The 20,634-nt window shown below is 37.4% G+C and overlaps 1 protein-coding gene across 1 annotated transcript in view; it reads left to right on the top strand.

The window, feature by feature from the left end:
• Positions 1–10,865, top strand: part of SCEL (sciellin) — a 46,351-nt gene extending 35,486 nt beyond the window's left edge. The window contains exons 14-18 of the mRNA XM_013295973.3: positions 549–638; positions 4,103–4,177; positions 5,491–5,599; positions 8,472–8,574; positions 9,500–10,865. Of these exons, the coding sequence (XP_013151427.3) occupies positions 549–638; positions 4,103–4,177; positions 5,491–5,599; positions 8,472–8,574; positions 9,500–9,516 (394 nt within the window). The 3' untranslated portion in view covers positions 9,517–10,865. The remainder of the gene's footprint in view (positions 1–548; positions 639–4,102; positions 4,178–5,490; positions 5,600–8,471; positions 8,575–9,499) is intronic.
• The last annotated feature ends 9,769 nt before the right edge of the window (positions 10,866–20,634 follow it).

Below are 20,634 nucleotides of genomic sequence, written 5' to 3'. Positions count from 1 at the left end.
ATGTTTGGTTGCATGTCATGTTTATGGCAGGGAAAACTGCAGGAGACAAGGTTTCTTTTTCTTGAATCGTAATCCTGCTTTTTGAAGTAAGAGTCTATGTATCTGTTTAGCTAGTCATTTCTAAAAAAACCATAACTGTAGTATATCCAAAAAAAAGAAAACTTGAAACTAAAATATAGTAAAAGAACAAAACATTATCGAATATTGCCAAGAAAATGCAGAATGCTATCAACCACTGAGACATTACCTTACCGCACAGTTGAAAACCTCAGTGGGCACCTTGATGAAACGAAAGTTCAATTAAAGTTAGATGAAGTTTCTGATATAAATATATCTACAAGCATAAACAAGAGGACTTAAAATTTTAGGTCAGTGATTACATTACTTTCTATTTAACGACAGTAAGAAAAAGCTAAGTTTATTTTATCTACTCATTCTAGCCAAAGCTTCTACATTTATGGTTGTAAGTGTAACAGAAAGCTGTGTAGTTGCAAATTATTCCTAAAAAGTGTTTGTTTTCTTTTTGTGTGGTTTCTGGTTTTTTTTAGGGTAACTGAGCAAGCATATGAAAATCCTCCAAGGTCTCCAAATAATCTCCCAGAAACAAACTACTCCAGTGACAGTGGAAGAAAGACCAGGTATTGTGGACAATGAATTGAGAACCGTAATGTCTAAAGTGCTATTTCTTGCAAAAAAAATTAAGAGAAACCATCTTTATGCAAGAAATTTCAGGGATGTTTAGAAACCTCACACTGGGCTCTGGAATTATGCCAGCCCCCTTCCAAATTCTGCTTCTAGGATCCCACGCTTAAAAGCCCACAAACCATAGCTCCAGTGCACAGAGTGGGAAGCACAAGACATACCCTGTGTAGCTCGAGATATAGCTGAGGCATGAAATTTAAGAAAGCAGTTAAGCCAGAATTCTTATATAATCAATAGAGGAATGGCATTTCCTGCATGTTAGACACACTGAGCTCTCAGGCAGCTTAGTTCTTGCCGAGGCTGTAAGGAAAACATTACACTCTTCACTCAAGTGTCTTCAGTTCCTAAAACTATATGAGATTAATCTGAACACATCTATCATCTCTTATCCCAATCACTGAAACTGTAACATGGGTTTCTGATTTTTTGGCCGGGTACAAATGATTTTATAAACCATTTCTTTTGCAATACTCTTGCTCTAGCTGGATTCTGTCTCTACAAGCACACACATTGCAAATCTGAGTGAAAAAATGTGATGTAGGGATATTTAGTAGAACTAGCTAAACATCAGGTCTGTTGATAACAGAAAATCACTGAGATAAAGGAAACAATATATTTTTCTTCACAGTCAAAATATATTTTTAAGAAATAGAACAACAAAAATTACAATATATAATTCTTGAATGAAAGACATTTTTGGATTAGGAAAACCTCTCCAGCACCAACCCACCCACCTATGTGGATTAACTCAGTATTAGTGTAGACAGGATTTTTTTAAAGACATATTCCTATACATATGATGTTCTATTGGTAGACAGGATTTTTTTAAAGACATATTCCTATACGTATGATGTTATATTGACGTATATTGATTGTGAACTGCCTGAGCCATGGCTGATGACATGGAAGAGAGAGGAGAAATCTTCTGTTGAGCCTTACTAATAGGGAAAATAGCAGTCACAGTCTGGTACGTCATGGAAACTATGGCCAACGTCCCAGTCCTTAAGCTTATGCACACCTGAGCCTCGGTGTGGGTGTGACTGGGCACTGGGTCTTTGACCTCTCATTTTCTTACATTTCCTGTAGGAGGTTGCAGTGCAGGTGAAATTTGTGTATTTTGAAATTTCTGCATGTCCTCGAAGGCCAAGCCCATAAATTGGCTCAGAATAAAAGAATATCCAAACAGCATGCAGTTTTAAGACTCAAAATGAATATTCAACACAAAAATTAATTAGCATTTTGTATAATTTTCAAACATACAGCTTCTGATGTGTAATATTCTGATTATCTTTGAAAAAACACAAACAATAATACAAGAATAGCAGTGCAAAGAGTATGCTTCAATATGCAGTGTTACCTTACACTTGACAAAACGTATATCCCCTACCTGAAGCTCTAATCCCAATTTAATTTATGAAAGCTTACTAAATGAATGATCTTTGCAGGTCATTCTTTCAGGGTTTATGTAATAGGTTCTACAGAGTATTTATTATTGAGTAGTTTGCTGTATAAACAAGTCAAACCCTAGCAAGTAAAGGAGTGGGTGATATGAACTGAAAGAAGGGACTTGATCAGTTCTCAGGTTGCAGTGTGGCTCAGTTTTTTACTTAGTGTTTTGTCAAGCTGTCAGACTATGCATTTATTTGGAAAGGTTCTGAGTTTCCTCACATTTTCTGTTGGCAAGACTAGAAACTGACGTTTCAGAAATATTTTTGCTCTAGCTTCATAGTTTTTTGTTCTATATAGTAAAAAAAAATAAAGATATTGTTATATATATTTTTCTGTATTTCAACCATAATACTCTAGCCAGTTATTAAAATCCAAGGGACACTGTTCTCTACACTAGGACACTTGAGGAAAGTGTTTTTCTGTATACATTATACTTTCTATAAGATAAACAGTGTATTTTCAGGCATGCTGCATCTAAATACCCGTATTATGTTCAGTGTGCAATGCACAGTACTCACTTTGCCCTCATCTCAACCCTGATTTAACCACTTGAAATGTCAGCCTGACTCAGCACTAGATTCTGCAGCTAAATACAATGAGTTAAATGGAAGATTTGGGGGAAATAAGCTTAAAAACAAAAAGAAGCACAAACAGGCCCGTACCTCATAGGAATAGAGAGGTGATATTCCTATGCCACTTTTCACTATAGCAAGAAACCTTAGGCACTTGCACCATCAATATACTCCACCCTGTGACATGTGTTTGGCACATCTAGCTTCGTCGGGGGAAAAATAGCCAGAAAAACTCTTTCAAAAGGCAATCACTTCACTTCGCTTTTCCACTTAGTAAGCTTATTTCCCTCTTGCCTGAAATGTGAATGCAGCACTGGGCATTCATTTGAAGAGATACCTGGCCAAATCCAGGTTTGCCACGTTACTATTGAATAGCAATCATATTGTTATGTTCTATGAAACATAAATAAAACACATTTATCATTTAAGCTTCTCAGTAACTGTTCAATTTTAATACATTTTGATGTTGCATATAAATCAGATAAGACATATACACATTACAAAAGACAGGTATGTAGAAAAGTGTATCTGGGCTGTGTAACACCTTACACAGGCATGTTACCGGTCTGTTGTAACTTCCCTTTAAAAAAGACATGTTCTGCAAATACACATGACTATAAAATATTGTTCCTAACATTGCTAAATATTATTCAAGAGTGATACAAAACATGTAATAATTACCATATACCTTATTAATTTCTGGAGGAACAGGATAGCTGAATCAGTTCAGAAATGTTCAAAATGTGTGGCAATATGACTTCTTCAGCTGTCACAATACATGCTCATCCCTTCCATGCAAACAAAACTGGCAGTTAATCAACTGTATTCAGTTCTAAATTCAGTATATTCCTCCCTACTCTGATACAAGGAACAATACAGTTACTGTAGTGAACTCAAATCACACGTTGAACAGCCTGTATTATAAAGGCCCTTACTCCACTTCTAGGGACATGCTGTAATTTTGTTGGGCTGACAACTCTTTGAGAAGTAATGAAAGGGGGGGGGGGGGGAAGGGAAAAAATGCAATGTGTCACCATTTCCTGATATGTATTATTTAGGCTGGGATATCAACATGGGCAAACCCAATACTGTCAATTAGATTTTGCTCAATGGGCTTGTGGATTTAGTTTTGAAATGTTGAAGAATCATTCGACAACAGAACACAGTCTAAGGACACTGTATTTCTAATTGATGTTTTTTTATTTCATATATTTTTCTTAATGGTTGTGAAAATACAGAAAAAGAACTCACCACCAAGTATTAAAATTTTATTACAAGCATGTTACATTATTTTAATTTGCATATTATCATCACTGTAGTGAAACCTTTAAAAATAAAAAGTACTGTTCAGTGATTTCTGTGCACTCACTGCTTCACAGCAAATCATCATATGGTGCCTATGAAGAAAATATAACTGGAAATACTATCAGAACTGTTTACTCTACTTCTGATCGGTAAGTACACACTAATAACATTGTAGAGTATTAAAGGACACAGACATTTTGCATAAGCATTCAAGCGTTCAGACAAAAGAGAGCAGTGGAAGTCATGATTATGCTCATCAGACAGCTTTTCATACAGAGCTCCCTTTCTGTGGGATCTTGCCATCAAATCATTACCACAGTTCAGCAGCCTAATATTATGTTAGGCTTGTCACAGCTGACACTTTTGAAATATCTATAGAAACAATAGCCAATGCCTTAAGTGATAGAGTTGGCTTCATGGTTCTGTAAGTTTTTCAGTTGGGCAGCTGCTTACTCTGCTGAAATTGTCTTCCTTTCTGAGAATGGTGTCTATAATGACCAACTTTAGGTACAGATGTGGAGGAATAGGGTTACATGACAATGCTGTTAAAAACTCCATGTTTTCACATCAGGTAAGATATCCCCAAATATAAAAAGGATATTTGCTCAATCGGTAATATCTTACTTCACAGGGGGGAAAAAAAATTAAATGTGCCCACTATTTTCAGTTCAGATAATTTGGACAGCTCCATTACTCAGAAATACCAAATCAGAAAAACTCATACCCTTTCCAGCGTAAGTATAAGGAACTCTGGGAATGATTAAATATTAGTACAATGGTTTATCATTGAGTGGAAAGGAGCAAAAGCAGTTGATTTTGTGGTGTGAAACCAATACCAGCAGTTGTATCTAGAGAAAGTACAGATCATCACATAAGAATACAAAAAGAGCTGAGATTTTTTTTTAATATTATTGTTATGAATATGAGGTAGGCTGTTCTATACATGTGTTCGGTACCACTGCCATGAAGGTAGGATTTCTCCCTGCAGTGCAGAAAATTAAAAGTATTTTCAGGCACTTCAACAACATAGGGGAGATTCTATATCAGACTGATCAAATGATGGCAATTTAAATTCAACTACCAATTTACTTTTGTGATTAAAACATTAAAATCATTACCCTCCACTTCATTCCCATTTAGCATACATGCTCCCAGACATTCAGCAGCTTTAATACGGTCTCATTACTATTTGAGATCATTCAGTTAATCAAAGAAGACCATTCTTTCTATCAAGGTATTTTTGCTACTTGATAATTATGCTCAGCAATTTGCCCATCACAGGAGCATGTATATTACACCTGTCAACTAGAATGGAAGGAATACACACATGACATTTTTCCATTTATGGCCATTGTACAGTACACCTGTCTTTCCTATGTACTGCACTAGGCTTATCAATTTTCTCCTTGAGATTTCAGTGGTAGCTTTTTTTCTGACAGCTGATGTTATATTATATACACAGGAGTATAATTGGAAAAGATATATGTACATACTGCAGGAAGCCCTTGGGCATCGATGCCAAAATGATCTTAGATGCCTTGCAAATTTGCTGTCATTCGACTTGCTTCAAGGTAAGAAGATTTCACCTGCTACCAAGAAATATAATTTGAATGTAATACCAACATTATATTACATATATAATAAGAGAATATTCAGGCCTTAGGCCTTCTCCACCTGGGAGAAGATGAAGGCTTGCACACTGGAGAAGATTAATGGAGGAAATACTAGTTTCTCTCTCTCACCTCTACACAATCCCTTCCTCTTTCTTTCCATCTCTGTCTCCTCCTCTACTCTCCCTCTCCCTGCCTCTCCTTCCTTCTTGCAACCACAAGGAGGATAAATGATGCAGTGGAATGTATCCTGAATGTCCTACCCATTTATAGGCCTTCAGTTATACACACTTCCAGTCTGATATAGTGAAATATATCCTACTTACACTTTCTTCAGATTGGAGATTTTTTTTCTATTTTTTACAAAGTTTTGTAGATGTTTCTGATTAAGTGACATCTAAAACCATGGCTTGTGCCAAAGGCATTAGCAAGAAGTATTTGAGCCATAGAGGTGAAATAATTTTACCCACTGTCACCAAAGATTTGGTTAAAATTTGGGTCTTATGGGTAGTTTCTGCCGTACGATAAAATAGTGTGGAAATTGGATATGTCTTTGCCACAATCTTATTTAATAAAGGTTATGTAATTATTTTTCCCTGATACTAATAAGAATGAAAGGACAGCAGATTTTTTTTTTTTGTCATTCCAAATCCTAAGCCTCAGCCTAAAATTTGCTCTTAATTTTTTCTCAGGATATGTCTACCAGCATTGAGCTCTCTAGTCTGTTTTCTTTCTGCCTCACTTGTATTAATTTTGCTTGCATCTCCACACAGTTTGTTGTTCTAACAAACAATACTTGGCAAAATCACTGCATTAGCATAGCTCATTTTTTCTGCCCAGTCTTGCATAGCTTTTACTTCTGCTTCTGACAGCAGTCCTTTTACATAGTTACTGCCTGAAAAGTAACTCAGAGCAGAATAGAGCACTGAGGTTGTACCTAACATATATGATGTTCCATATGCTTTTTGTCTCATACGGACTTTCTGAGCTCTGTGAGCACTAGAAATGCAATTTCTTCCATAGAAATCACTATGTAATACCTCCTCAGTACTATTATTGCAAGTAAATACAAGATCTGGTTCGCTTGCATTCCTTTTAGATAGATCAACCCACATAAAGAGGAATGGGCTTTTTATGCAATTAGGATTGTTAATATGTTGCTATTGGCTGAATTATTTGTTAAATATTTAAGCTTATTATTTAAATTATATTCTTTTTGCTACCTATTCCCAAGTGGGGACCTGTCTGGCTAGCAAAATTCAGCCTAAGTTTTGTGTAACTACACATTTATGGAAGCACTGGCAAAAAATTAAACAACTAATGGAGGTCTATGGTTCATGCTTGCAGTTATGCATTTAGCTAAGTAGTGCAATTTCTCATCATTAATATTCATTTAGCTCCTTACAAATACCCTGTATCCATTATAGATTTGCATGTAGCTGACAGCAGTATAAGGTCTTTGTTTCCTTATAAAGGTATATGCCGAAAGTTACGTGGGTAAATAATCCAAACTGTAGGGTTTTTTCTCTGTACAAACATGCTACCTAATCTTGGTAATCAAAGCTTTGAAAGCATGCTCATCCTTTTGCTGATTTATACCAGGAAACATAAAATGAGTAAGAGAGCAGACTGTTTTAATAGTACCCTAATACTAACAGCTTATGTAGAAATGATATAGAAAAAGCATAGTTATGTAAAACAAACAATCAAACGTCTAGTACTTTAACATGTTATACTAATCAGTACTGCGTGCTCAGTTGCAAATTCATACTAGCCCTAATAAGCATGTGTAACATAAGGCAATTGCATATTGTTTGGATCCTGGAGCTAATAGTTTACACTGCCTTGTGTGTTGTTATCTGTGGTGTTGACATCACAGAATTTCTTTATTCATTTAGCTGCAAAGGGATGTTCTGGGTAAGACTGTTAATTTTAATAAAGATTTTCAGTCCAAATTTATCTGAATAGACAGCCATCATTTTTTTTTTTTACGGAAAGGCTCACAGCTTTTCTGGGATGACTGGCAATTTGGTTACTGAATTGCACTGTAAAAGTAATGCTGCTTTTCACTTATCAGAGGATAAAATATCCAAAGAAACTGGAATGTACTATTCTTTTATTAGATTGGGGAAAAAAAACCCAACAAAAAACCAGGATGATCTGGGTGTCAAGATTCTGGTTTATACAAAAAATTACTTTGCTCTTTGATCCACTGTAGGCTTTCCCTGTGATTTTGGGAAGTCAACCTCTGTGTGTATCTGTGTATATTCCTATGTGAAACTGGGCAATGCTTCTCTATCTCAAAAATTAGCTTGTTGAGGCATTTGTGAAAGCATTGTCCAGATTCTGCAACCTTGGGAGACATAGTTAATGGTTAAGTGTCACAAAATATTTTGAAATACACATTTAGATTCTTTAAGATCTACTTGAAGTTGGATGATTAAGTCTGATCATGCTTCCTTTACTCAATGAAGAAACAAAAGGATCTCAAAAGGGTGAATAATCTTATTTTAGAATAAATCTTTAAGACACAGAAAGCACCTTTTGGAAGTGTCTGGGGGAAGGAAAGGTTTAGTAAGTTTAATGAGAACCTACAGAACCAGTTGAGACTTAGGTATCTGATTTTTAGATGTCTAAAGGTGAGATATTCAGATGTCTAATTTACTGTTCATTAAAACTACCCTTTCAGAGCTAAGATTTGATGATATTGCAGTACTCATAACCCCTATTATGATCTGGGTTGCTTACTTCCTAAATGACAGCATGCTAGGAATGAATATTAGAGAAGCCTTTCATTTTAATTTTTCTTGTTACTTTTACTTGTGTGTTGAAGTGTGAAGTATGTAAAAGACCACTGGAAGATTTGAAAGCAGGAGACAGCATTTGGATTTACAGAAAAACTGTGCATTGTGAGCCTTGTTATTCCAAAGTTAAAGGTAAGATGCAAGATGTATTATACTGAACATAAGCAAAAATGTAGAAAATATTCAAATAACTCCAATGTATTACAACACAGCTGTTGCGTTTGCTCATTTCTGTGTACTCAAACTTTTTCAAACTATTTTATTCAGTAAGACTGGGTTGATTAGGGTGATATCCAACCCCAGGTTCTAGACACAATAATTATTCTGTACCTGTGAGGGAGATTTCTTAAGATCTCATTGTAATCTGTTCAGTCCTACCTGTGCAGTCAATGGAGCAAAGCAATGGCATCTTGCCCTGGAAGTGACAAGAATAAATTGCAAAGTCATCTGAGAATCAGGCTGTTCTACTGAAATGAATAAGCCAGGGTTCAGAGGTATTTTCATCTAATGTAGTTGTGACTAATGAAGAGAAGGTACAAAAACCTATTAAATCATAATGAAAATATTATCCTGTGAGTACCATTCTTACCTTTGTGAGGAACATAGCGAGTAAACAAATGTGCATGGCAGTGAAGAACGAAGCTCTTTATTAATTTTCCTAGAAGTTGCTAGATTTTAAGTCTTCTCAGCAATTATACACTATATACTACAAATCAGTACCTCTGTACCAGATAAAGACAAATGGAAACGTAGATGAAATGTTCTGATATACTTTGTGTTATTATGCCATTGCAAAATTTGATGGGAGGTGAATTTTGCAGTGAATCAGATTTTAAAATTAAGTCATTGTGACAGTTATAAAACTGTAGGAAGACACACCAAAGACTGTATAATAAGCATTATAAATTGACATATCTTATTTCAGCAAATGACAAGATGGGACAGTCAGACTTTGGTAGATTTTCTAAAAAAATTAATTGATCTAAAGGTTCTTTGTGTAACATTTAGAGAATACTGATTTGCTTGGCATTTCTGATCAATCTTTTCTCTCTTGCAGAAAAATGGATCTACTAATTTTGACATACAGAGAGAATGATAACGAAGTTCCACGAGTGTTTAGTTAAGCGTATTGGCCTGTTAATTCAAACCACTATGGAAAATGATTAATTTTATTGCTAGGAACAAATACTCTAAATTCAATTCTACTGCATGTTTCCCAAAGGAATTAATTTATGATAATTTAGATGCTTTTTCATACACACATGCCAGGAAGTAAAACAAGATATTGTTCAGTATATTCATCAGATCTGTGAAACTGCTAAACTGTATGTAAAACTAACAATTTATTGAAATTTTCTGAACAGAAGGACGTACCTACACGTATGTTTTGAAGGAGCTGTGTTCTCTTTACTGAAAACACATCTCGGATATAAAGATCTGTTATCTCTATATAACATGAATGGGATTGATTGCATCAAAGATTAGTCATTTAAAAGTCAGCTATTCAGTTTAAACTACTGTTTTCATACAGAGTGAGGTGGGTTCACTATGTACCTCTGAGAAAAGACATCAGTCTCCAGAGGAAGATTCTTCCCAAGTAACTTAAATGATAAAATTAAGATGGAACAAATCATCTTTGGAAAATGCATCTCTATTACTTTAGTAGGATTCTAGACAAAAATTGTTAGAGGGTTTTAATTAGAAGCATCTTGCTCCGTGTTTGTAATTCTGGTAACCATTGTATTACCATTTTTTTAAGAAGTGCACACTTAATAGTGGCCATGAAATCATGAAATACATACTTTGCATGACATTATGTTGTTGTATTTATCTTTCCTACTTTATTAAACTGAATATCTAAACACCTTGGATGGATTCATCTTGCCTAAATTTAAACATCTGCAATGTAGACATCTACTTCTTAAGTTACTTGATCTATTCTGCTTTCAGAGTCATACAGAGTAGTAAACATTTTTAGGAAGCGATTCAATTGCTCGGATTGCAAACATCTATTTTACCATGATGTTAACCACGCTCTGAATGTACATCTTACTTTACGTGGTTTGCAAAGGAACCTGGAGTGACTAGCTCAGATTTCTAGATGTCTGCAATAGGGCAGATAAACTCCTTCCTTTGAGCCTACAGTGAAAGCATTATTTTTTTTTCCTTTTGGACAGTGTATGCGCATTGAAGTATACAAACTGAAAGAAGAGTTCATGCTTTGTTATGTTTCTGCAACACTCAATTGTTACCTGCCTTATTTGCCTAAGATAATAAATAGTTCAGCAGTTTGCTGGACAAACAAAGGTGTTGACTACCAGTCTCTGCCATGAAATGGCTTAGAAGATGGTTATTCAGAAGTGATTTTTCTCCCTTACATCTCAGCTTAGAAGGACTTCATAGATACTACCATGACAAAGCTAGAGTGCTTGAAGACTGCTGGACCTGAGCAAGAGCTTAGAAAGGGGAAAGTGCCAAAGCCACAGATTAATATTAGACTGTTGAATGGCTGTCCCAGCCAAAATTTCTCTCTTTGTCTGCACATTCAGTAGTTTGCACATGGATGTGTGTCTAATTTAAACCATTGGGCCTGCAGCTGAATAATGATGTAATCTGTCTTGCCTGACTTAAAGGATGTTCAGACTGATATACAAAGGAGCCATGAAACAATAGACAGTTTGTTTTGTTAATTTTATGAAAATTCTTTATAAACTAAAGGCAGTAGTTTTAATAAACCCGTTAGTATAGATATTTTTTTCTGGTGTGTGTCTCCTGCTGACGACATATTACAGTTAAACTATTCTTGTTATTACCCTGTGCTTCCCCAGGAAGCAATAAGACTTGCACAACAGGTAGAGAAAAGTAATGGTGTCACAGACTTGGTCCTGTTCAGAGGCCAACAGTTATTGCTAAGGCTCAGTTACAATGGCAGATGTTAGATATTCATTTAAGCTAGCACATTAGAATCCAGGACCATCTAGTGTGTGAAGGGATGAGAAATTTTAGTTCACTCCACTAGAGAACAGAAGCAAACTCTGGATCCAAATATCTGCTACTTAAATGCTCACTGACAGAGAAGTAGCAATAAGAAACAATAAATAATAATTCTGTGCTCATTAATTCATCCTTGATGAACAGCCCTGGTAATTTTGCCATGTGGGTTTTTTTGTTATTTTTTATTATATGTTTTAAGTTTGCTGAAAAGAAACACCACGTTTGTGATGCTTGATATTTACCATATAAAAGCCGGCATGGCAGTACTCATTAAAAAAAAAAAATCATATTAACATCTCAATACTAATGGATCAAAACTTAATTGTTTTTTGTCCTTTTTGCATATCATTAGCATGCGGTGTTTTATTTCTCTTTGACTAGTGCTTCCATTAAACAATCCAAATGAACAGTTTGCTGGCAGCTGTTTTAATGAATGTGCTATCTTCAATAATGCATTAAATTAGACCAAAAAGCTGTATTGAGGGATGATGTACTAAATTATGTGGGGTTTTGTGATTCATCAGGCCCATTTTTTCAGTGTGTAATGGATACTTTATTCTTCAAAGCTGGGGCATAGCTCTACAGGGGGGGAGAATCAAGTAATAGGAGAAAAGGACTGAAATAATGCATATAATAAATGTTAATGTATTTAAACATGTAGATGGCTTCAAAGCTACTGGTATTTACATGAACCAAGAATGCCACAAGAACAGCTCTGCTGTATTAATATATGCTGTTGTACCCTGTGTAGGTTCTTACAGAACACTCAGCCTGAGCATCCCCTCCCTAGCAGTGCTTGAAATAGGGTGACAAACGTCTGTAACATTGTCCTGCCATACTCTTCCCCTTGAAATAAACATCTCTGTGAGTTTGGCAAGTCATGCCCTCCATTGCTTCATACAGCCTCCTTAGCTAGGCTTGTAAAGAACCGGTCAACATCAAAGCGGGCTTGTTTTTATTCAATAGGTCAGATCTATTCCTTGCTCCTTGGTATGGAGTTGTGGGTTGTGTTGTGGTAGTTTCATGTGTTCAGTTTATTTACTCAGGATATATAGAGGTCAGAACTCTGCTACTCCCCTTGGCTGCCTTAATACTTTAACATAATCCTCTTGTTCAGAATGAAATGTATCTGCTTTCCTGGTTGGTTTTGCTTTCTGATCATACTTGCATATTGCTCACTGTACCTACTCTGTTACACCAGAAGGTGGTTTTAGCTTCCAGTCAAGTTGGTGTCAGACTACGAGGAAGAAATGTTGCCTCCTTTTCTCCCTTCTGCTGCACTGAAACACCTCGGGGGGGGGTTCACAGCATCACAACAGCAGAGACATCCTTCATTCCTTAAAGAGAAAGGATAAAGATACTTAGGTAGGCTTGATGTGCCAAAGGCTGAGATGGTCAACTCTGTTTAGATGCTTAATGGATGAAGAATCACTGACATTTTAAACCCATGAGATATTTCCTTCTTTGACTTCCAAGGCCTACTGTCCTGTTTTGTGCTTTGCCTGGTCTGAGCAACTCAGCTCTAATCTCCTGCATCAGTAAAACTGGGATTTAGAAACATTCCATGCATTTCAGGGACAAGAATCTGCAGATAATCTCAAAACATGTTTGACACACACTGCCAAGATCAAACCTCCTCAGAAATTTCCTGATAACTACTGCCTTTTAAAATCATGGAGATGGGGTTCTCCTCTTTGAACAGATCACTGGCCCAGAAAGTGAGGGGGGCAAGTTCAATTTCTCCCCCAACCTACCTATGTTTTAACTAAGTCATGTAACACAGTGGAACAGGCTGGTATGTGGAATAAATAGATGTTCCCATTAACATTTTTGCCATGTTCCTTGACCTGTTGCAGGGTGGATCCTTACGGCCCACGACCCACAGGATAGCTGCACTGCCTGCACATTCACTGTGTGCCATTGACCCCTCAGGAATGACTGCTGAATAGAAAACACAGACAGTCCTGGGAGCAAAGACCAGATCGTGGAATTTCTCCATCTCATCTGAGTGGTCTAATTCATAATTAAAAGCAGTCTGAATGATTCTCTGTTTATCTCTGTTAATGCCATGTTCCTTTCTAGCAACATTAGAGGAGTTGTCTGCGCTCAGATTTGGCTGAAATAGGATGGTAAGGGAGCAGAATTTTGGGGGTTTGCATCTGAGAGTACTACAAATGTCTTCATATGATGATCTCTTCCAAGCTTTAGTATCTTTGCCTTTCCAGTCTCTGAGCTCTTTTGGACAGGAGCGGACTCCTGTTTGTGCAGTGCCCAGCACAGCAGTGGCCTCTGGGTGGTACTGCTGCACCTGTGTAAATGGCTCAAGCAAAATTCAGATTTCACCTCCCTTTCCAAGCAAACTACTTGTAAATGTACTGGTTTTGTGGCATTTTTATAACTGTGTCAGTTATAAATTGACGGCTACAGTCTCATAGCCTGTGTCAGTATTTAAAACTGGTAAACTGGTTAGTTTTATCCTGTTAGAGTCAATATCTGAGTATACTCATGTCAAAAGCACTTGTCTGAGTCTTGGCATTGCTATGCAGTCACCAGACATCTGTTAAGGGAGCTTAGACAGCCATTGTGGTCAGAACAACGGGCAGCCAACATTTTAAAACTACCTAGTTATTAAAAAAACCCACAAAACCAACAGAATAATTTCTGGAAAGAAAAGGCAACATTTTTCTAGCGTTCAAGGTACTTTTCCTAAGGGGAGGGTGGGCGTGGGGGGGGGAGGGGCAGAGAGTAGTGTTCACATGTCAAAATACCCCCCAAAAAAACAGAAAAAGGAGAAAAAAATAAGAAAAGGATAAAAGAATTATGCAAAGAAACCAATTAAGGACAGGTAGAGTCAGTGATTTTGAAAACTGGGAACAGGAATTTAAAAAGTAATAGTGTTGGCATAAATAATGGTGCCGTTGAAAGCAACAGTCAAACTTGACTTTAGGATGAATATTCCACAAAACGCTGGTGTATCTTCACATCTTCTGGTTTATCTAGGGAGTTCCCACTCATGTAACTTTGAATTATGTTATCCCCGTATGTAGTTCAAAACTTGGAATGAAGAATGAGAAGCCAGCTAACCATACTTGTGGCATTATAATCTCCAACAGCCAAATATCTAAAATAACTAATATTCGGGAAATCCACAGAAGTATAGCATTGATACATTTGAACATTGCTTTTATCTGTTTACCAAACTAGTTGATAACTAAAAGTAACAGTAAAGCCTTTTGTAGCAAAATATCAGCTTTCTCACAACAAAATTCTGCATGGGAGCAAGCATATCAGTTTTGGCACATCTGTGGAAAGCTGAAGAAGGAAAGCAGGGAAGTAGCAGTATTTTTTCTGTCTCTTCCACTCTAGTGTGAGACATCTCAGACAGTCAGAGGTGAACACATGCTTTGAGAACTTCGATTTCTGGTTTTTAACTTGGAAATCACCAGGACTGTTTAAAAACACCCCTGCCTTCTAATCCAGAATCAGTATCTCCTCGGTAGCAACATAAATGAAACAGGGGAGTTGAATTAGCAGGGACTTTTACTCCCATAATGAAATTGGAACAAACACGACTAAAAGATCTAGCTAAGATTAATATGCTCTTTTTGTAATACCATGTTCATACACCCTTCATCGATCCAGTGCGTGTACTCAAAAAATGCCTTTGCTGCACTGCACTTCTATTTCCAGATTGTCCCAGAAAGGGCAGATTACAGATCAGCTCTCCAGCCTTGGAGCTGTGTCTGACGCTGGCTGTACACCTGCAGAATGGACAAATGGGACTCACAGACAGAAAGATTGATAAATCCGTCACTACCCAGAGCCAGGAGACCTGGCAAGGCAGGAGGGATGGCAGAGGTTTCTACGCTGGTCTAATGATCTGTTGCAGAAAAGATGTCAAGCACTCTGTAAGTTATATAGTATATGGAAGAGAGGGTCTAGAAAACAAGTTTGGATTTAAGTTTTTTAACTGTACTTAAATTCCCCTCTAGGTATCTTTGCAATTTATTTCATCTTTTGTGACTGAGTGGGTTATACATAGGGCAAGGGCAGGTTTTTGCATGCTGAATGGGAAAAAGAAATCACAAAAACAAATTACATGGGCAGTTCTGGATATTCAGCAAAGGTTTCTGCTTGATCAAACTGAACTTGGATGAGAGATCAGTCACTTATGTTTTTTTAAACCATTCCCCATTTGAAAATTTAACACACCCACTTTGATACAAGAAAACCCTTCCAAGCAACTGCAAACTTCCCATGCCTTTTTGACATGGTATCAGTGCTGCTCAGATGTGCCTCCTTGAAAAACCTATTTACTCCTGGACCGAGGGGGGTTTGTAATATTTAGGTTTTCCTACATATGTGATATAAACAATGCTAAGCATATTACTGTTTAGTTTTTTAACATGGTGACTTCTAAGACATTTTACAGTATCATAAAGCATTCAGTCTGTTGACCTATACTTAGTAAAACTTTGCAAACTGTAAAAATCACTTAGTTATCCATATGATGGAGCTGCTAACATGGACAATAATTTTTTCCCACTTTATGGCAAAGCTCCTCAATTTCTTGAATCTCCTTCTCCCACTGTATGCAGATAGAGAAAACTAAAGATGACAGTAGAGAAAAAAAAAAAAAAAAAAGAGGAAAAAAAAAATACCAGAATTAATTGAACCCTCCAGTATATTCACGTCATCATGAAATAAGCCATTTTTCATGTGTCAATGTCCAATGTTCCCCAAAGACAAATCAAGCTGAAATCTGGATTCTTGGCAAAATGAATGTCATGGATTTTTAGCCTCCTGGAGAGAAGCCGTACTTCTGTCATTATGGTCATCAGCATTTTACACTCAAACAGTCTAGCTGCTATTTCAAAACCTTGTAACATTATCAATTCATTTATTAACAACCTTGAACTCCGCATCTGCCCCTCTACCTTCTCCTTCTTCCTATTCATCAGTGGTAAGGTTCTGTGAAGGAAATTATACCCTCCAATATACTTGTATACTGGAGACAATGCAAAGGTTCAAGCTTATTTGAAAGCATAATTAGTCTTTGTTCTCAGTGAAGACTCATTAGGAACAAACAACCCATCCTGATTTGTAAGATCCAGGCTGATATTTTCTGTCTATAGGGAAGGGAAGTGATTAATGCCTTTGAAAGCCAGAGCGATTTGATATGGAATCGATGAGTCAAAATAAAATAAAAAAATGTCAAATTAGAGCTGTTAGGGATAGTTCTGTCTAGACAGACCTACAAACTAGCAGACTCTAAGCTTAATGCATAGACAGTATATTTGGATATCATAAATGCTGATTTTGTGGAGCAGCTGGGGCTCACAACAAATGCTGCAATGTTAGATTTGATCCTATAGAAAATCTATTCTAGCAGTGATTACAGTGTACTTCAATGTAATATTAATTCAATAAGGAAAAAGCCAGAAGGAGTCATGGTAGTTTATAAAAGGTAACCGTATAACAAAAAGAGAAATTCAATTAGCAGGAAATTAGCAACATCTAAGAAGTCGAGATGTTTGCAAGAGACATCGAGAATGATGAATCCATGCTGTAACTCCAGGAAAACGTTTAATTGCTCAAATATTTTAGAGCAAATTTATACTTAACAATGACATATTGCTGGGACCAGGTAGTATCCATGCAAAAACTCTACAGCAGCTCAAGTGTGTCATTGCTGAACTTCTCACAGGCGTTTGCCCCATCATTCAAAGCAGGCTCGGTGCCAAACAAATTAGAAGCATCAGCTGGGACATCAGTCTTGAAAAAACACAAAAGCTGCTCTGGGGGACTATATTTCAGTTAGTCTCATTTTCTGTCAAGCTGATTTGTACAAATTATCATAAATAACTGAATATAGAAGCATCTGGATATGTATGATATATTGGAGGACAGTCGATACAGCTTTTTAAAGCAAGGTATGCTCATGAATATACAAGTGTTTCTGAAAGAGCCAATATGCTTTTGGTTAAGCTGATTTTTTTTCAGTATATTTGGATTCACAAGTATTTTCACCGTCTTTTACCTAAGCTATCGTGACATAAGAAAACATACAGTATTAACGGAAAGGAAACAATAGAATACAAAATTCAGTTTTCATTATGGAGGGAGACAAGAAACAAGGGGAGGTTCAGCATTCAGCCCAACTTCTGTGGGGACAAGGCTATATAAATTAGGGCTTGTCAGCTTGGAAGAGAAGTAACTGAGTTTTATGCAGTCATGAATGACAAAGAGAAGCTGAATAGAGAATGATTAATCATTCTGCCTTTCTCAGAAAAGCACAACTAAGGGACATCCAATTAAATTACTAGGCAGCAGATTTAAAGTAGATAATAGGAAAGGTTTTTTTCTTACAATACATAATTAAATTGCAGCGCTAATTGCCACAGGGTGTTGTAGAGTTCTAATGTTTAAATGATTTAAAAATGGGGCTCAGAAAATGGTAATATTATTACGCATTGGTGGCTATCAAAATAAACGCTCCAGATGTCCCAATTCAGCGATTTCTGAAAGCTGGAGAAAATGCCTCAATATTTTTCTTATTTCCAAGATATTTTCCTTACAAAGCTACCCAGTCTTTGTTAAAGATGGACTTCTGCTGGTACGGTAGTGGCTCTATTTTTGTAAAACTAATTTCACAGTCATTTTTCAGACTGGAACTGTACTTTAAAATAATCTCACCAGACTTGGAGTTTACTGTCCATGCTCTGACCTTATTGTAATGCATCTTTTGTATAGCCCAGACTGGATTACTGCAATTAATTCTTTACCGGCTTGCCTGAAAGGCAGGTCCAGCCTGCAGCTATTGCGGCATAAAGCAACAGGCTTATTACCAGAGAAGAGCAGATGGGATTACTAGACTTCCTGCTTCTTTGTTCCGCGTTGGGATCCTATCAGTAACTATACTGATTCAGAAATTTCTATTACAGGATACCATGTAAGCAGCACCCCATAGTAGATCTCTACTTATTTAGGGCATATAATTTCTCAGGTTCAGCAACAGCAGGTTTCACGGGCACATTAGGATGTTTGGGGTTGGTGTTGAACACATTTTATCAATGCCTCAAAAAAAGAAATAGAGCCATCAAGTCTTCACAGTGGTTTCTAAAGAGTTTATGAAGTTCTGGGTTATTCAAACTCATCACCTGCTGAATGGAGCTCATTAGCAATTTATTAGTAATGTCAATATTGGGACAAGAATAATTTGTGCTCTAAAAAATCAAACAATTAGGTCAAATATTTTAATGACTAAGATGTTCAAACCCTGTTTGCAGAAGACTAGCAGGCCAGCATGAAGATCATGAGATCATGGTTCAGGAACACACAGTTTATCTGCCAGCACCTCTACATGAAGCTACATCGTTAGTGAAATTGCATGTACATTTAAAATAAGGCAACAAACACAACACAGTGAAATGCATTTTTACCTTTTACTAGATCCACCTGGTCAGGAAATGCCTGGAAAAAAGGTAGGGTCTCACACAATGACGGTGAGCCCGCTAGTCAAAGCATGCACAAGTTTAATCTGTTTTCTACCCGTACTACTGGATGGAAACTAGGCTGAAAGCAGGCCCACTCAAGGAAGAGCCAACCTTCTGGACCACTTGCTTGGGGACAAGGTGTAACGAGCCTGATCTGCCTGTTGTGATCAATTCACCTGAACTGCCCGGAAAAGCTTTTCTACCCGTGCTAGGGCACTATGCTCAGTCCTAACCTTTTTCTCCTTTGGAACTCAGCTCTGAAACAAGTGTCTGCATGCACATTTCTGTAGGCGGCACAAACAGTAGAAGGCAGTTGGAAATTTGCACTACTTTTACTCATAGCTGAGGGCACGCATTTCCATGGTGATTCTGTAGCATCATCTACCATGACGCTAGGTGCTCTAGGATCTCTCCAAACGTGTCTCCTGACATATCTCCAAACTGGTATCTGTGTTAGATTTTTTTAATGATGCAATATCCTGACCACACACTGTCATGTTCCTGTTCTGGCAACGGAAGAAATCAGATAATAATTTCCTGTTTTTTTGTCGGCCCACTAAATAACTTTGCTTGCCTAGTTCAAAGAAAGAAAGTAAATCCTCCATTTTGAATCTCTTTCGAGTATTTCCTCTGCCTCATTGCATGATCCAGCACTGATACTACCACAAACTTCTTGGCTTTTTTTTCATTGTATGTTACTGATGTCTAATAAACTCGATGCTACATACACTGTTAATTACCTTTTTTATCACTTTACAATCTTACTGGACCGGCACATGCATTTCTAAGAATTGAGGCTAGTCCTGTTATTAGTGATAACAACCTGAGAGATATGCCTTTTGCCTGGGGCTAAACATGTAAAAACTCAGTTCTCGTTTTACTTATGGGAAAAAAGATTACAGCTATCTGTACTAGTGAAAACTGGATCATGCTACTCACTTTGATGACACATGGCAGAATCGGGGCCAGACGGTTTTTACACTGTCAACTTTTTCCACTTCTTTCTTCCAAAGGGACAGAGGAGACACAAGAGAAGTGTCTGGGGGCTGTACTTGTTCTCTTCAGTGATAAAAGTTACATTATCTGGAAGTCAACACTCTCTGCCCTGCTCTATCTTCCTTTCCAGCCACTCTTGTAGTACCAGTTGTTGTTATTTGCACTGTAAAAGAGCTTAAAAGACAGACGAACAATAGTGCCGTTATCCTGTGCATGTGCAGAAGAATGCTTCCAGACTGAACAAAAGAGAGAAAACCGTGACAGGCTGGATGACTTCAAAGTTGACTTATGCCCTGAACAGAATTAGTGTCTGTTCCCCCCTTGCATAAGCAACCCAAGGCAGCGACAAAGCACCATGAAGGCAGCGGTGGCCGCCACTGCGACCACCCTACCTAGAGCTGCTGCTCAAGAACTGGGCAGCGACCAACTGGCAGCTATTATTAGCGGGTGTTATTAGTGCTATTAGTTATTAGAGCTATTAGTGGGTGGGAGAAGGAACTCACATGCTTCATGGTGATTTGTTCCCTATTTCATATCAGAGCTTAAAGACTTCAGGACAGTAAGCTAGGAGGTCATCCCCTGCAGCCGTAGCTGGGGGAAATGAACCCAGCGAGGGCTGTGTGATCGATGGCTGAGCTGCCCTGGGCAGCACCAAACCTCTGCTCACCTACCAGGCACGAGGGAGGGACACAAGCAACGGGTTCTT

The sequence above is a fragment of the Falco peregrinus genome, chromosome 4 (assembly GCF_023634155.1).
Source record: "Falco peregrinus isolate bFalPer1 chromosome 4, bFalPer1.pri, whole genome shotgun sequence".
Lineage (NCBI taxonomy): Eukaryota > Metazoa > Chordata > Aves > Falconiformes > Falconidae > Falco > Falco peregrinus.
The sequence above is the reverse complement of the archived record's forward strand: the minus strand, read 5'-3'. Positions and strand labels throughout refer to the sequence as shown.